The sequence below is a fragment of the Branchiostoma belcheri genome, unplaced genomic scaffold (assembly GCF_001625305.1).
Source record: "Branchiostoma belcheri isolate BF01 breed outbred unplaced genomic scaffold, Haploidv18h27 scaffold10, whole genome shotgun sequence".
In the NCBI taxonomy this organism is placed as follows: Eukaryota; Metazoa; Chordata; class Leptocardii; order Amphioxiformes; family Branchiostomatidae; genus Branchiostoma; species Branchiostoma belcheri.
In genome coordinates, this window is record NW_017802380.1 from 3,060,134 (window position 1) to 3,075,466 (window position 15,333).

The 15,333-nt window shown below is 43.9% G+C and overlaps 1 protein-coding gene across 1 annotated transcript; it reads right to left on the reverse strand.

The window, feature by feature from the left end:
* Positions 1–6,202: 6,202 nt before the first annotated feature.
* LOC109470859 (cardioacceleratory peptide receptor-like) lies at positions 6,203–7,887 on the reverse strand. The gene is made up of 2 exons (XM_019769947.1): positions 7,021–7,887; positions 6,203–6,637 (listed from the first exon to the last, which is right to left on the reverse strand). The coding sequence occupies exons 1-2, from the start codon at positions 7,786–7,788 to the stop codon at positions 6,257–6,259; spliced, it is 1,149 nt and encodes a 382-aa protein (XP_019625506.1). The 5' UTR covers positions 7,789–7,887; the 3' UTR covers positions 6,203–6,256.
* Between the last annotated feature and the right edge of the window lie 7,446 nt (positions 7,888–15,333).

Sequence of the window (15,333 nt, forward strand, 5' to 3'; positions counted from 1 at the left end):
TGTTTATAGTTAATGATGAGTCAGATCATGGAGTCATGGTCACATTTTATGGCCCATATGTGTTTTGTCACGGTTTGTTTTGAATAGCTAGTTACTTAAGGCCAACTAATGATATTCGATCATTGATCTGTTGATCATGTTTTGGACACGCGTGGTTACTATTACATCTACACCATGGTTACAAATGGAAACATTGCCTTCCTAGAACTCCGGGGCGCACGGTCGGCAAGAGGCTTCTAGTCATTTGCTTTCACGACGTCGCAAATCATTAGGGGAAATTGATTTCTCAAAGCCCGCCGACTCCAGCTTCCACGCATCATCGGGCGGGGATTACTTCAGCCTTCGCACCATTTCAGCGTCATGTCCGAGGGACGCCACAACCTCCCGATGGGCCTCACGTGAACAGAGACGCGCTTTCGGCTGAGGAGACCCACAGATGGGTGTTAACTTTGATCTACCGGCCGCCTTCTCGGTGTTCTCACAACGAAACTTGACTCAGAATAAGTTTGCTGCATTGTCTTACTAATTGATAATAATAAGTTTCGGTTCATAATTTTGTAAAATATTAGCATAGGACTCAATGGTACGCTAGGCTGAAAAGGATTGTAAAAACAGAAATTGTCGGAATTGCTTCATTATTTGATATCTAAAAACATAGTTTGTTCGTGTTGACTCAAAGATTATAGAGTGAGTAAATAGACATATTCTTGCAATACCTTTAGTTACTCTTGGTACAACAGTTTACCGGTGAGGTGCGCACGTAGCCACGTCATGCCGTGACTGTAACGTCAGAAGATGTGTTCCCACCGTTATACCTCACGTGTCGGACCGATTCGTTACGTCGTCATGAACAAAATCCATCCGTAAGCCTGGAGGCGTTCCGGGAGGCAGGAGGAGATAAAGAAGAGGACAAAAGAAGGACTGACAATGGCTGAGAAGCAGACGTGCGCGATTAGGTACGAGGAAAGCGTGAACCAAGTTTAGCTGCGGCTGTTTTTACATTCATGGGCAGTGCGAGATGATTCATAACCGTCCCATCTCAAGGTGGCAGTGGCGTTTGTGGTTAGGTTTGTACGGCATCGGTGTAATATAGCCAGCCGCCGCGCCGCGTGCCTGCGAAGCTGGTGTGTTACGCCAAAGGGCGGTTATACCGGCTATACTGATACGGATACGGGCATGAAATCTGAAGGTTCTGGGTTCGAATCCCCGGTCCGCAGCTTTCTTTCCAACACTGGAATGAACTAGGGACTTACTCAATAGGGGTAAGTCCCTAATCCATTCCAGTGTTGGAAAGAAAGCCTAGTCTTTACTTCATAATGACTTGTACCAACACAGGTGAACTTTCATGCTAACTTGGCATTTTCAACAACGTCATTAGATATAAATGTCGTAAACGATTATTCTGCATCAGCGCCAGGAAATGGGTTTTCGCAACCTAGACCAAACGAACTTGCTATAAATGTTGCCGTCGTGAAAACTTGATCATAGCCAATCATATTCATCAGTACATGGAATGTCAACAAACAGTCGGTGATGAATGCACAAAGTAGAAAAATCAAAGTGCTTTGATAAAGTAACTGTTTGAGACTTAAGTGAAGGCGAAGTGACTGGAAATGTCAGTAAATGTCGTAACTATGTTCACCGGATCTCAATAAACGGTCTGTCGAAGTCACTCAATTGTAAATACAGACAAAATATTTACAACATGAAGATTACCATTACCATTCGTATTCACCTGCCAAGTCCCCAGCTATTTGATCAGTTGTGTTAGCCTAGTTACCAGACCTATTTTAGCTTCAGAGACCTACATCCTCTCCGCAATTATTTTCTCTGGTAACCAGGCTACAGTTCTGTACCTAACGGATGTCAGCTTACATTTAGTTACAAAATGTTGTGCTTTGAACGCTTCCTTTGAGCAGCTAGGAACGTTAACAGACCTTTAATGTTTTATTCTGAAACGGTCCGACGTGTCCCGTCTGTATGTGGCTCCACAGTAATGCGTTTGTGTCCTGGGGCACTACAGATCTGTTGTGTCATTCTTTTTCGTTTTTTTCTGTAACGCACGCTATTTATGGAGAAACGATTTAGTACACCCAAGAGCAAGAGATTTAATCACAGCCACTTAAAAACGTAATATGTCATACCGAGTCTTCTAAAAATAAAGTAGACCTAACCACGATGCTGTACGTGCCTGGCACACACGCCGAGTTTGACTAATGGTGTAGTTGATGTTGTTCCAGTTCGTCAACTTTCCCCACGTCCAACCCATTAGTTTGCTTGACATACATGTACAGTGCATGATAATGATTTGACAGCTGCGATAGCTGCTGCAATGAAAACCAAAAATAGCACGCTTGTCATAATGATTGTGTAAGTTTGATATCAACGATAACGAGTTCCACGATCTCATACCTCCGTCAAATGATGTTAACATTTTCAACATCCTGCATTATATAATATTTGGTGTCAGGAGTTTTGAATTGCACTGAAGAACGATTGTTACTTCATGGAAAGCAGTGTCTGTAAAAATCCGACATATTTCATGTAACATTGTTCAACGTACATGCAAGTGGATTTTGAATAAAACTGAACTGAACTGAAAGAAAGATGAAGTTTGTGATTTATAGTGCACGTTAGAGATCTTCAAGTCGACTTTGAAATAAAACTGAACTGAAAGAAAGATACGAAGTTTATGATTTATAGCGTTAAAGATCTTGGCATCTCTGAGACAGAGATGAGTCAAGGATATCAGCTGATCGCCAGACAGACCGACAGACATATTGCATCGATTTATATCCGCTCGAAATAGGTTTTCTTCTTACTTATGGGTGATATTTCAGACTGATGACCGGTTCCGCCAACTCAATATTTTTTTTTTTTATTTATTCCAACATGTAATCACCAGACGTGGTGACGACACACTCAAGTTTTTTAAACTTATATTAATGCCGCCACCAACACAGGGGACAAATACATGACAGGACAATACTCATTTACACCTGAGCTAAGTGAGGAAAGCCGTGTAAAGTGCCTTTCCCAAGGGCACAAGATCGGTGGCATGTCAGGACTCGAACCCGGGACTCTTAGTTCCGGAGTCGTGCACTCTGCCGCTACGCCACACGACCCCACGAACTCAATATTTCCTGAGGAGTTTTCTGATAAACGGATCCATGGGTATACTTTGTGAATGCTGATGAATGAGCATAGTGTCTTAGTTTTGAAGTCGACATTACACTTATATACAGTCAGCTGGTTTAATTAGAAATTATTGTATACATATGTAACGTTACCTGTTGTCCCCGTATGTATAATTGCCGACTGACGAATATCAGCCAAGCTGCCTGTAAGTCAATGTAATGTACTGCTGCATTTGAAATAAATAAATGCGTATGCATTGTGAATGCTGATGAGCACTCGTTTTTCCTCTGTAAATGAACAACGACGCACAGATAGAGGCAGAAATACATTCAACAAAATGCATGCAGAGACATGAGAAACAAGTAGGGACCATGTACTAGTATCTGAATGGAGACCCCCTGATGGGTGTAAGGTATTTCAATAAGAGGAGTGAGTCGACGTGACATTTGTAAAAAAATTCCTCTCATGCTAGGAGATTATTGCTCAGCATGCAGTCTATAGCTAGTTTCTCCTAATATTAGTTGTAGTAGGTGGTTGGTTTGCTGCAATATAGTTACAAGTGAAACACTGGCGATGTAAGTCTACAGGCTACCAGAGAAGTTCAGCATGACGCGTGTACATGTGCACGAAGAATTCTACTACCAGTACCAGAATATTGATTAAGATTATATATCCAGATACATTATACAAATATATCAAACGAAGGATAACTGCGACACAGGTATCAGATAATCATAAACCCCTGGCATACCGAAAATAGCGCGATTGGCTGCATGCTATATTCTTCTGACATGGTATAAATAGAATATATGACATAATATAGTAATATATAAAATGGTTAGAAGAGATAAGTATGTGCTTATGCAGAATACAAACGGGAAAAACCGGATCAGGGGAATAGTGTCTCTAGCAGTGATTCAAATGTAAACAGAGCATGACAAATGTATCCGTTAGTTTGTACTGATCTGTAATCACCCCCCTCTACACGTGTGTGTACTTTTCTCCTCTCTGAAGACTGGCCTTGAAAAAGGTCGTAATCCCGTGATATTGGTCGTTCTCTATTTTTGGTTATCACCATAATCCGTAGTCATGAGCCGTATCGCCTACCTGGCACGGCCCGCTGATCTAAACTGCGTGTTAGAGAACCCTTCATGGGCAGGGAATGGCCGCTGTGATGGACACAGAGCACATTATGGCTCAGGCCGATGGGCGTTTTATGGCTTTCTGATCTTACAATGGACCGGAGTCGATCCCAAGTTGATCACAGCAAATTCTGTAAGACGTCTCGCCGCTGAAGATTAAGTCACGCACGAAGCAGCGCGTCACGTGAAAAGTATAGTCTCCACCAGACGCCTTTGCAGGCTTTATGAACCTTGAACCTTGCACGGGGGCATCAGGGATGTCCTCACGGGAGACAATGGGTTCTTCTTTTCCACTCGTCCCTGTCCACCATCAGTGAGTGGAGTTCTGCTGTGGCGATGTTTCTGAGCCCATCATCCCGCTTCAGGTTGTCAATGAAGGATGTGCTTCTTCTTCTACTCCTTCTCTTCCTTTCCTCTGCTGGCTCCCATTGGCTAGCAGCTCAGATCTCCGCTTGAGAATGAATAGTGTGCTTTTCCCCTACTTGTCGCAAGGTAGCGTTGATACGTATCGTCCTATAAACTGTAAAATGTTCACGCAGCTCTTAAGTTGTCAGAGGGAAAAGCAGTGAACAAATCTTACAGATATTGATCACTCATTCGTCACTGTCATCACTACGATAACCTTTACAAGCGATAAGAGTCATCATTGTACGGAAAGTTGTCTTCTTGAAACTCGTCAAACGCCAAAAAAACTGCCAAGTCTGGTCATGCGCGCTCAGAAGAGACATCTTGCGAGATGCACAGCAACTCCAGATGACGAGGAGTTTGGATATGCATGATGGGCACTCACTGAATTTTGGACTTCCAGCCTATCTCTTTGTGTTGTTTCTACTAAAGACACTCTTCTGTTTACCACAGTCTTAATTTAAACGAGTGAGTCGTAAAGGACTGTTATTGAACAAAAATACTTTACTTTGTGGGAGGTCAGAGGTCGCGGAAGGGCTCTCAACGTAGGATTATTAATTAAAATCTGTTTCAATCCTTCAGGGCCCTGGCGGCGTAAAATTGTGCCATCCATTTTTGAGACAGGGTTTGTGCATTTTATGTTCCATTCATCGGTTCTTTGTTAGTTTTGAGACAGCTTTTGTTGCTGTGTAATCCTGCACCCCGAGTGGGGTGCCCCCCTCCCACCCAGACGTCGCTGAGGAGAGTAAGTATAAGTAAGGTGTACACATATTGAGCATGTATTTCATCTTGTATGACATGATCGATCTGTTTATTCACTTTCAGTATGATCCAGCACACAGGTTGAACAGACGTTATGTTCTGAGTTAGATATATTGGTACTGCTCTCTGTCCGTGTTAAGCATGTACTAGTAGATATGTCGGACCAGCCTTGAGAATCTGCAGACCTTGCCCTTGACGTCGTATGTACACATGCACATGTAGCGTGACAATCTGGACCAGCCATCTGCTTCTCCTATTTCCACCGTAACAAATTAGACTATATGTGTACGGTATTACTGTTGAACCTCACACCTACATGTAGAAGCGTGGTATATCCAATTTGACAGGATAGCTCGTGTATCTTCAGTCTACCTACCGTACGATAATGTGTTCTTCATGCTATTCCTATCATTCTCAAGAAATGACAAATTCTAAGTGTTTTGTTGGCAGAAGACTATATAGCATGCCGTTCACACACTACTGTTCATAGTATGATAATCTGTGCTTATTGTTCTACATGTATACATCATGTTCTATACAATATGTATCATCACTTGCCGCCTCTGAATCTAAGACTTACTCCTTTATGTATACAGGTATTCATATCTACAGCAATTACTGAATGCAGTATTCGACTGCATGGTTAGATGCCAACCAAGCTCTGCTAACAATAATGTAATGATAACAGACTAGGGTGATATCCTTTGGCAACAAAACTGTTGCTGAGTCCATATAGTTGTTTAGCTCTTATTCTTTTGCACATGCTTTCTTCTGACACAACGTTGCAACCTCCATTACATAGAGCAGCTTTACGTATTTTTGCAGTCATCTGCGACGTCTCCGTTTGCGTTTGGATGTGTCGGCCTTCGTCGCAAACTCTTCATCTTGTACATCCCATGATCCGGAACCTCAGTCCGGAATGTCTGAATGAAACCCTTCCGGACTCGATAGTCCTCCGGACCCTGCCGGCACCGGCAGCAGATTTTGTAGAAGATCTCGCTGAAGTTGAGACTGAAGAACCCGTAGATGATCGGGTTGAGCGCGGAGTTGAAGAGCGCCATGGTCTCGGCGACGACGTAGGCGACCTCCGGGAGGCCCTGCCCGGCGTACACGTCGTACAGAGTGACGACAAAGTACGGCGTCCATGTGGCCAGGAATCCGATCACGATACACAGGGTCATCCTTATGGTCTGGTATGGGCAGAAAAGGAAAATTAGTCTTTTTCTACCGGCATGGATTTGTCATGTCGTATTCGTAGTATCACAATGGTAGTGATTCTGCAATGCACATGTCAACACAATTCTGCTTTCTAACGTCTTGTCACCCCTCGTCTTTCTCGGGTAGTGGAGCTAAATTCCTTGCAGTTTGTGACGTCTCCCGTCTCTGATTACTGCTACAGTCACTTAAAATCACGTATTGGGCGCAGATGGTCACTCGACCCTTGAGGAAGGTTCAAGGTGCAAAGCGAAAATGTTATGTTAGGGAACCCATTTCCCTGCAAAATCAGGACTTCAATTTCCCCTACAGTCACTTTGACTCCTACCCGCACAAAATCACATTTCAGGAGTCTTACCTTGACTTTGGCCTTCATGATCTTCTCGTTATCAGAGCGCCGTAGGGCCGACTGGGTGTCTATGCTGTCCGACCCCTCTCTCCCCAGGGTCAGCACGATCCTGATGTAGCAGTACGTGATGATGACGCCAGGGGCCACCATGACGTAGAACGCCAGCCAGGTGACGTACACCTTGCGCTGCCACTCCGCCGTGTAGCCCTTACTCTGGCACGCGTAGGCCGTCTCGCCGTTCTCCTTCCGAACTTCCTTCTGCACGAATATCAGGAGCTGCGGGATGGCCAGCATGAAGGCGGCTATCCAGGCCAGGGCGACCATCCGGTGCGCGAGGGTCCGATGTTTCGTGGACATCTGCAGAGGGTTGGTGATGGCCATGTAGCGGTCAATGCTCATGGCCGTCAGGATGAACGTGGCGCTCGCTAAGGTCACAATCTGTCCGTACACTATCATCTTACACAGTACGGCGCCCAGCACCCATTGGTCAAACGCTACGAACAAGATCTCCGTAGTCATGGTAACGACGCAGACGCAAAGGTCGCCGATGGCGAGGTTGAGTAAGAAGATGTTGACCCGGCTGAAGCGGCGTTTCTGCGTCAGGACGGCGATGATCGTGCCGTTACCGACCAGTGTGAGGAACATGATAATGCCGATAGTGATCACACGCTGTATGACCGGCGCCGTCCACACAAACCCCTGGGGTACAGTCATGTTCACTCCCGTATGAACAGCATTCCTCATGCCGGATGGCATGGACTGGTTGAAGTCCTCCATGATGCTCTCAGAAACTTGACTTGTGTGATTTTCTTTCAGATGTCTATCTCCTTCAATGATGTTGTCTGCACGATGTTTGGAGGTTGTGTCGTCCTTGTACCAAAGTTCCAACAAGACAGTCCGCGTTGTTGACGAATTGACAAAGTAGCGGCCGAACGATTGTAGAGTGTCGTACAGCCGACGACCTGAGGAGGGAACAAAATAAACAGTTTTTTTAACACACGGTGCCAGGGACTAACCGCTGTAAGCAAGTCTAGCCAATAACCATCACCATAAGAATACCATGGAAATTTGTAGTCAATCTAAAGACTTAAACAAGACTTAGATGGTTAATAACTTCCCGTTTATTGTACTTCTCCATACTAAGGTCTTTTCCTAGTATAGTTGCTGAAGTACCCCTCCCGTAATTCCTGAAGTGCGTGGGCTATGATCGAATTGGGGTCTTTAACTGTGGCCTTCCAGGTTATTTGCCGAAGGGATGTCATAATACAACACTGAACTGTTGACCAGATTGCCTGATTCATTTCCTGGGCACGTCAGTAGCGCGGTAAGGCCCGGCTGTGGGCGTAGTGTCAGGGGAAGCCTGCTTAGTAAGTTGGCAAATAAGCCACATGTCCCGGATGTGATAATCCTGGCGTCTCGCGGCCATGGCGGAGTCACGGCGTGATGTGGCCTTCCCGAGATTACGGCTCGCGCAGGGCGGGAAATCTCACCCGTACTGCCGCGGATGAAGATTGTGAACTCCGATATTTCACCCAGGTGTCTGGGAGTGCGACCCGACCGCCTGGAGGTAACGATGGTGCACTTTCTATAAACACCGCGTCCTTTGTACCAGATCTCCATCAATTTACGCTCTCACCGCGGTAGTTCGCGAAAAAAATCGCGAAAAATCAACGGTTAAGAAAAAGAAGAAAAAATCAAACATTTGGATAGAAACAGAACGATGTCTCAAAAACTATTTTTCTTAAAATGGACGTGGAACATTAATCAGTAATGACTTCATCATGACGTCACAAAATTTGCATAAGTCATCGTTTTACAACAAGGTTATACAGACGATCTTCAGAGTCTGACTGTAATCTAACTGTAATCCAAACTCTTAAGTCCACACAGACACTGTTCTATACTACCTTAAGACACATTCCCATTAACCCTGTCACTTGCCCCTTGTTAGATTCTCCCAACTTGTCATTAATCACATTTCGCCATTCATACCTTCAGCTCATTCAGGCTGATCTTAAGGCGGTCCTCTCCGCACGATCTGACGACCGTTTCGCGCCATTAACATTCTCCCCGAGAACGTACCACTTACAGTGTGTGAAGGACGGGTCGATAGTCAATTAAAGGGTCCTGCTTGTTTATTTAACAGGGCATCTCGTTTGGTCCGGATGCGCCTTGTCAATACGTTAGCCTGATTTGTTAGCATGCACGGCTGTATACCGGCTCATTTAATCTCAGCAGAATTCCCAATAGAAATTATTATATAAGATGACACGCAGGATTTTACAGTAATGTATGCGTCATCTAGTTTTTGATCGATCCGCCATAGACTCCGATACATTTCACAACATCATAAACTTAATTGCATCTTCAAATTGCAATTACGGAAAGGTACTCATAATTCAGTTTTTGACAACCCATATAGACTTTTTTGAAACTAGTGACTGTGATTGGAAAATAGTTCCTGAATTTCGATCTTCTTTCGCGACTCCCTCGTCGCGTGTAGCAGGCAGTGCGAGGTCATCCAAGAAAGGGTTAAGACGTTAATTTATCTCCCTGCCCGACCTTCGACCAAACCTTTGATATCTCAAATCGCCTTTACCAGATTCCATCTCGATCTCTCCCTCTAAGGTCCAACACGTGCCCACATGATACCATCAGAGCAGTTCAAGGGCACCGTGATAATGAATATTCCGGGCAGGCAGTATCTAAGAGGGTATTAAAACTTTGATTTATTACATACATCCCGGGATACTCTCAGCCAACCAGAAGTAATTCATCACGGAAGGCTGCCGACAGGGCACACACGTCCTCACTACTGCAGAGTCCTTGCACATGACATCATGGTTACTATACTGGTTGGTTGAAACTTGATGTGCCAGCCCTGGGGTCGTGTGGCGTAACCGCAGAGCGTTCGGCTCGGAACTCGGGACGTCTTGGAATCCTGCCATGTCACCGATCTTGTGCCCTTGGGAAAGGCACTTTACACGAATTTCCTCACTTTATTCAGGTGAAAATGAGTATGTCTCTCATGCGTATGTAGTTCATGCGTTTGTTTGCGTTAGTGGTGGCATAAAAATAAGTTGAAAAATGTTGGAATAGAAAAAAAAGGCCCATTTACACAGGAATAACGTCATTGAAACGTGCGATACGACAATACGACAACAAATTTGCCTGGCAGCCACCAGGTTTAACCATCCAACATGGCGGGCGTTACTTACGTCAAAGTCACGTGAGTGATAAATCTCCTATGAATTCCTACGTGGAAAAGTCACAGACGTCACATAACTTTACTTTATATTGAGGAAAGAGACACACATATACGTTATAACTGCAATCTATCATGTATTTCATTTTCTACGAAAAGGCACTTTAACTTTTGAACCTTAATTGAGTACAAATGGAAACTATATGTCCTTACCCGGAAACACGCAGCTGGAGTTGTGCGTATTTCTGTCTAATTTGCTAGATAACATCTGAACGTCACAAGTGTAGAGACTGTAGAATCACAAGACGTGTGATTACTTTCTGGCGACGGCTTGATATTATAGAACCCTCAGGCGACCTTACTAAACGATAAGAACTGTTGGCGTTGCACCTGGGAAATTAAGGGCCAACGTAACGGTAATCATCAAAGGCATCGTCGATGTATATGACGTTTTTAAAATCAAGCAAGGAAGTCGAGTGTCTGCATTATTACGTCAAATTATCTCCATGGGATCTTCCTTGCGTCAGTGTCAGTGAGGATCGCCTGCCTAACTCACGTGCAGCGTCCCGGGACGGATGCCAACAGACCAGCCTGACATATGTGCTGGATAGACAGTTTGTAAAACTTTTAATCTCTCAGCAGAGTCTGTGGGGCAAGGGCAGTCTATATACTGTATATTACCCGCCTGTTGTCCATCGAGGGGTGGCCAATGGTTATAGGAGGCTAATGGACATATGAGCTGGATAGACAGTTTGTAAAACTTTTAATCTCCCGGCAGTTCTGTGGGGCAAGGGGAGTCTATATATATATTGCCCGCCTCGTGGGGTGGCCAATGGTTATAGGAGGCTAATGGATACGAGCGGCCAATTTAGACAATATAGTCTGCTTCAAGGTTAGTGTAAAGCGTCAAAAAATCTGTCCTGGAGTCCAGTCTTGCTAGGTCTAGTCCTGCTCCCTAAGATATATAGCATGGTGTGTTTCTCCATACCGCTTAGACTTATAAAAGCATCAAATGATTACGGTCGATGCCAGTTACTTGGCAGCATGTCTGTGGTATAAGTGGACTTGGTTTTGTCTTGTTGCCAAGATAAGTATCTAAACGACGCACAGACTCACTGAGAATCGTGGTTAACGACAAGACATTTGATTATCTCACCGTGACGGCCTTATTTGGCGCCTGTTAAAAACGATAAGAGCAAATGTTGCACTTGGGAAATTAAGGGCGAACTTATAGACAAAAGGGTACATCTATTACGTCAGAAAATCTATACTCTTGAAATAGTTTCACCATTAGACAGTCGGCTATGGGTGACGTACAACTATTTTGTCACTTAATGACGATGAAAAACACATCAGTTATACTGCAGAAAGTAACACATACGTGCATATATACACGTATACACACTCCCGTTTCTAAAGTTCTCCTATGATCCACTCATCAATCCAGTCATTCCTTGCTTTCACTTATCCAACGCATTGTACAATGATGTTATCTGTACTGTAATAGTAGTTGATGAAAAGAACCTCTTGTAGTTTTCCTCTCCTTATATCCAGGCAGCTGCAGTGAAATATGGACGGGAACGGCCTTATTCAATCCACGTATAAGACCTTTAAGCACTCCGCATCTTCCCAGAGTCTCCATCTCAAAAGATCACAACTCCAGGCCATGCATGGCCCACGCTATGCATTTTCCACGACGAGGCTCCATCCATTATAGTCTTTGCTGGCATCGTGTCCTTGACAACATATTATAGGTTTTCACGGCATTGGCAAAGTCCGAACAATACAAGTGTACTTCAAAGAAGGCAACTCAAAATCCTCCTTTGCAGCTTTTACGGCTTGACGCGGAATGGGAAAGTATCGGAAGCTCGTAACTTTTTATAATCTTACTTTTTTATTGACGTCTGTATTGTCCGACATGGAGCAAGCGTTATATAGCTATGTGTGATATGTACTGCGAGAACATCAGTCAAAGGATTGTGTCCAATACCAACCATGCAATCGGGCCATCTTCCTAAATGGGTGTCCGAAGAACGCACAAGGTGTTTTCCCGGCGATTCTGCCTGCGCCTTCCACTTTGAAAACTAATAAGAACCTCTGTCATCTCAACTGTGTATGATGAATGACTCCATTACCCGACATCAAGAGCTTTGGGCTGCAGATGAACAGAAGATAGGCGTGTTTGAAGGCGTAGCACCGCGCGGGCTGGGGCAATAACGTCAGTGCTTGTGGCGGTGATTGAACATATTTTTCTTCCTATATAGACCTGTTCGCCAAGCCCTTTTCGACCGATCTGGGCATAGCAACTTGTTGAGACGGATGTCTCTATTATTCGACATGCGAGAGCTTTAGGTTAAGATGCAATCAAACCAGATAAGAGTATTGGAAGGCGTATCGGACAATGGCAATATTCGCAGCTTTGATTGAACATATTTTTTATTTCTATATGGTGTTGTCCATCATAGGTAGTAAGGGCGATCCAGGACATCAACTACTGAGAATGAATGACGGTATTACCCTGCTGAGAAGCTTGAGGTCATGATGAGAGTCGGATAAGGGATATCAGTAGAGCGTTTTCCTGCTGCAATAGTGACAGATTAGTAGGTGTGATTGAACATTATTTTCATGTCCATATGGTGCTGCATATCTTGAAACATATGGTGCTGTAGATCAGAGACCGTGCGTCTGTTCCGGACAATGAGCAAATTTAATGTGGAACGCAGTAATCGTTTCCTTGCGAGCCATGAATAACGGGCAGTCGCGTTACTACTTCAAATGATGATGATAGAGTTCTATGAACTATGAGCTTCAAACTTTTGCTCAAAAGTTGGAAACGCTATCCAGAGTTTTTTTTTCAGGGGTTCTAGGAATCATCCAGGAGGAGATGAGTTTATCTCAAGTCTCCATCACTTCCGCCACATTCTCCTCAAGATTACAGAATAACGTCTTGATTGGCAGCTATTCGGTCTGCTTCTTGGAGCAGGAAACGTATGCTGGCGGGTTTGACCTAATAGTGTTCTAGGAACCTGAAATAACGAGCTTGTAGACTCCAGTATCCGGTGCAACCATGTAGAAAAGATATAGCAAAGTGATCGCAATGAAAAGGGAGGGATAAATTAACATGGTGACGTCTGTAAACATTGTTCGCTCAAAAACGGGACAAATTGATTTTCTATGCATGGGATTTAATTGGATACAACCAGCATATCGACAGGGGATTTGGATTACAACATTGCCCATCGGAGCGTCCACAATAAATCGATCTCAGTAACACCCACCGACAAACGTTTATGACATTTTGCAGATTAATGTGTCCAGTCACTAGGCTAGATGTCATAGCTAATCCTTCCAATCTTCCCATTAATTGAAATGCTAAACTCGGGCCGGATACATTAGAGTTAGTCCAAAGTATTGTCAGCTTCGTGAAAAGTTTTAATCAAAAGCTGATCCAATTCTGGTGGAAGCACGGAGTTATGTAGTAAAAGCATTTGTTAAACAACGTCTGTGGTTAACTTTGAAGGAGCTATCAATATAATTGACATTAAAGAAATGCACCACTCTCTGAATCTCATTACCACATAGACATCCTTTGTTCTGTTGTAAAATTTTGCATGGACTCACTCGTCCGTGCGTTGCTGACGTGATTCTTTCTGCAAGTTTAATAACAACGAGGTCACGCCAGCTAAGAAATGGTTTGTTGGTTTGTCAGAACGACTTTCTTTCAGCGCTCAGGCTGTCAAACCTATGGTCGGATCCTCCTCTTCTCTGGCGTTTCCGTCTTGGCCCTTTGGAAGATAATCTTTTCATTCCAGACCTGTCCATCACAAGTGGATCACACTGTCCACAGACACTGCTTCTTGACAAGCTTTCAAACTTGACGGGCGCATTATGCATTTATTCACCGCGTTAGCATGGGTGTCAATTTAGAGTACAATCTTTCTCTGCCGAAATGCAAGACACACTTCAGTGTCCCTGCTTATCATATAAACTTATCACATAAAAGGGTTTCGTCGTCGCCCACGCACGTATGTCTGTTAGTGAAAGTTTGACAGTCTGCAGTAGACTAAAGTTTCCAAAATCGATGCAAAACGTTTAGAGAAACCATTAGCTGTGTAGACTGTAACTAATTCCTCCTCCTTCGCTCCAGGACTATGTTGACTTTCCATGATGATACGTTGTTTGTCCAGTTTCAGTTGAAGTCTTTAGTAAGATATTCCGGTACGTGTAAGGAATAACATCATACATACTTTACAGATTTGCCTTTTCCACCTGGTTATATTTTCTGCTATGTCAGCTATTTCGCTTATGATGCAGACAACTATGAATGATGCTGATGACGAAAGTCCAAACGAAAAGCATCTAAAATTTCCTCCAATCTTTAACATGATTGAACGGACGCCATGCGGTCTCGGATTACTGTTATTTTCATCTTGGTCTTACAAATATATTCATGAGATTCAGTGTTGCATAAAGGACACCATTAATGGGTGCAAGCAACGCAATTACGGGAGTAAGGACGTCAGTGAAGCTTCAAAATAGATGCATCAGATTCCCTGCCTTAAACTGATAAACCCTCTGACCACGCCTGACTAGCTGGATGTACTTATGACCGAAAGGTCAACACCTTTCCCTACCCTGCTAATTATAACACCATTTCTACAGGAGGAAAACAAGACAGTGAAATTGCCATGAATCTTGACGGAGTTGAAGACAGTTCGAGTAATTACACGGTTGGAGTAAAAAACTTTTATTTACAGTTAAGACGAATGATGAAAGACTTACTTAATTTACTTTGGTCGATGATGAAAGGAAAGTCTTGAAAAAAAGTTTTCCATATATCAATCGATCAATCAATCAAACTGCAAACTGACAGCGCAGTGAAATGGACCATTACGCTACGATCAAAGGAACACACAGGATGAATGGATCCTTAGGAATTCTGGATTTATAAGAGCTTTCAGCGCGCTTTGAATGGCGCCTTTTCGTGAGAGGTTGTGGAAAGTCACATCACACAGATGGCATTTACGTCTCACCATTATCTCACACACGGGCCTGACAGGGCCGCACCTGGTGCACGGAGATATGACGGATTGGCACCGGTATCAGTGCTGCTGACA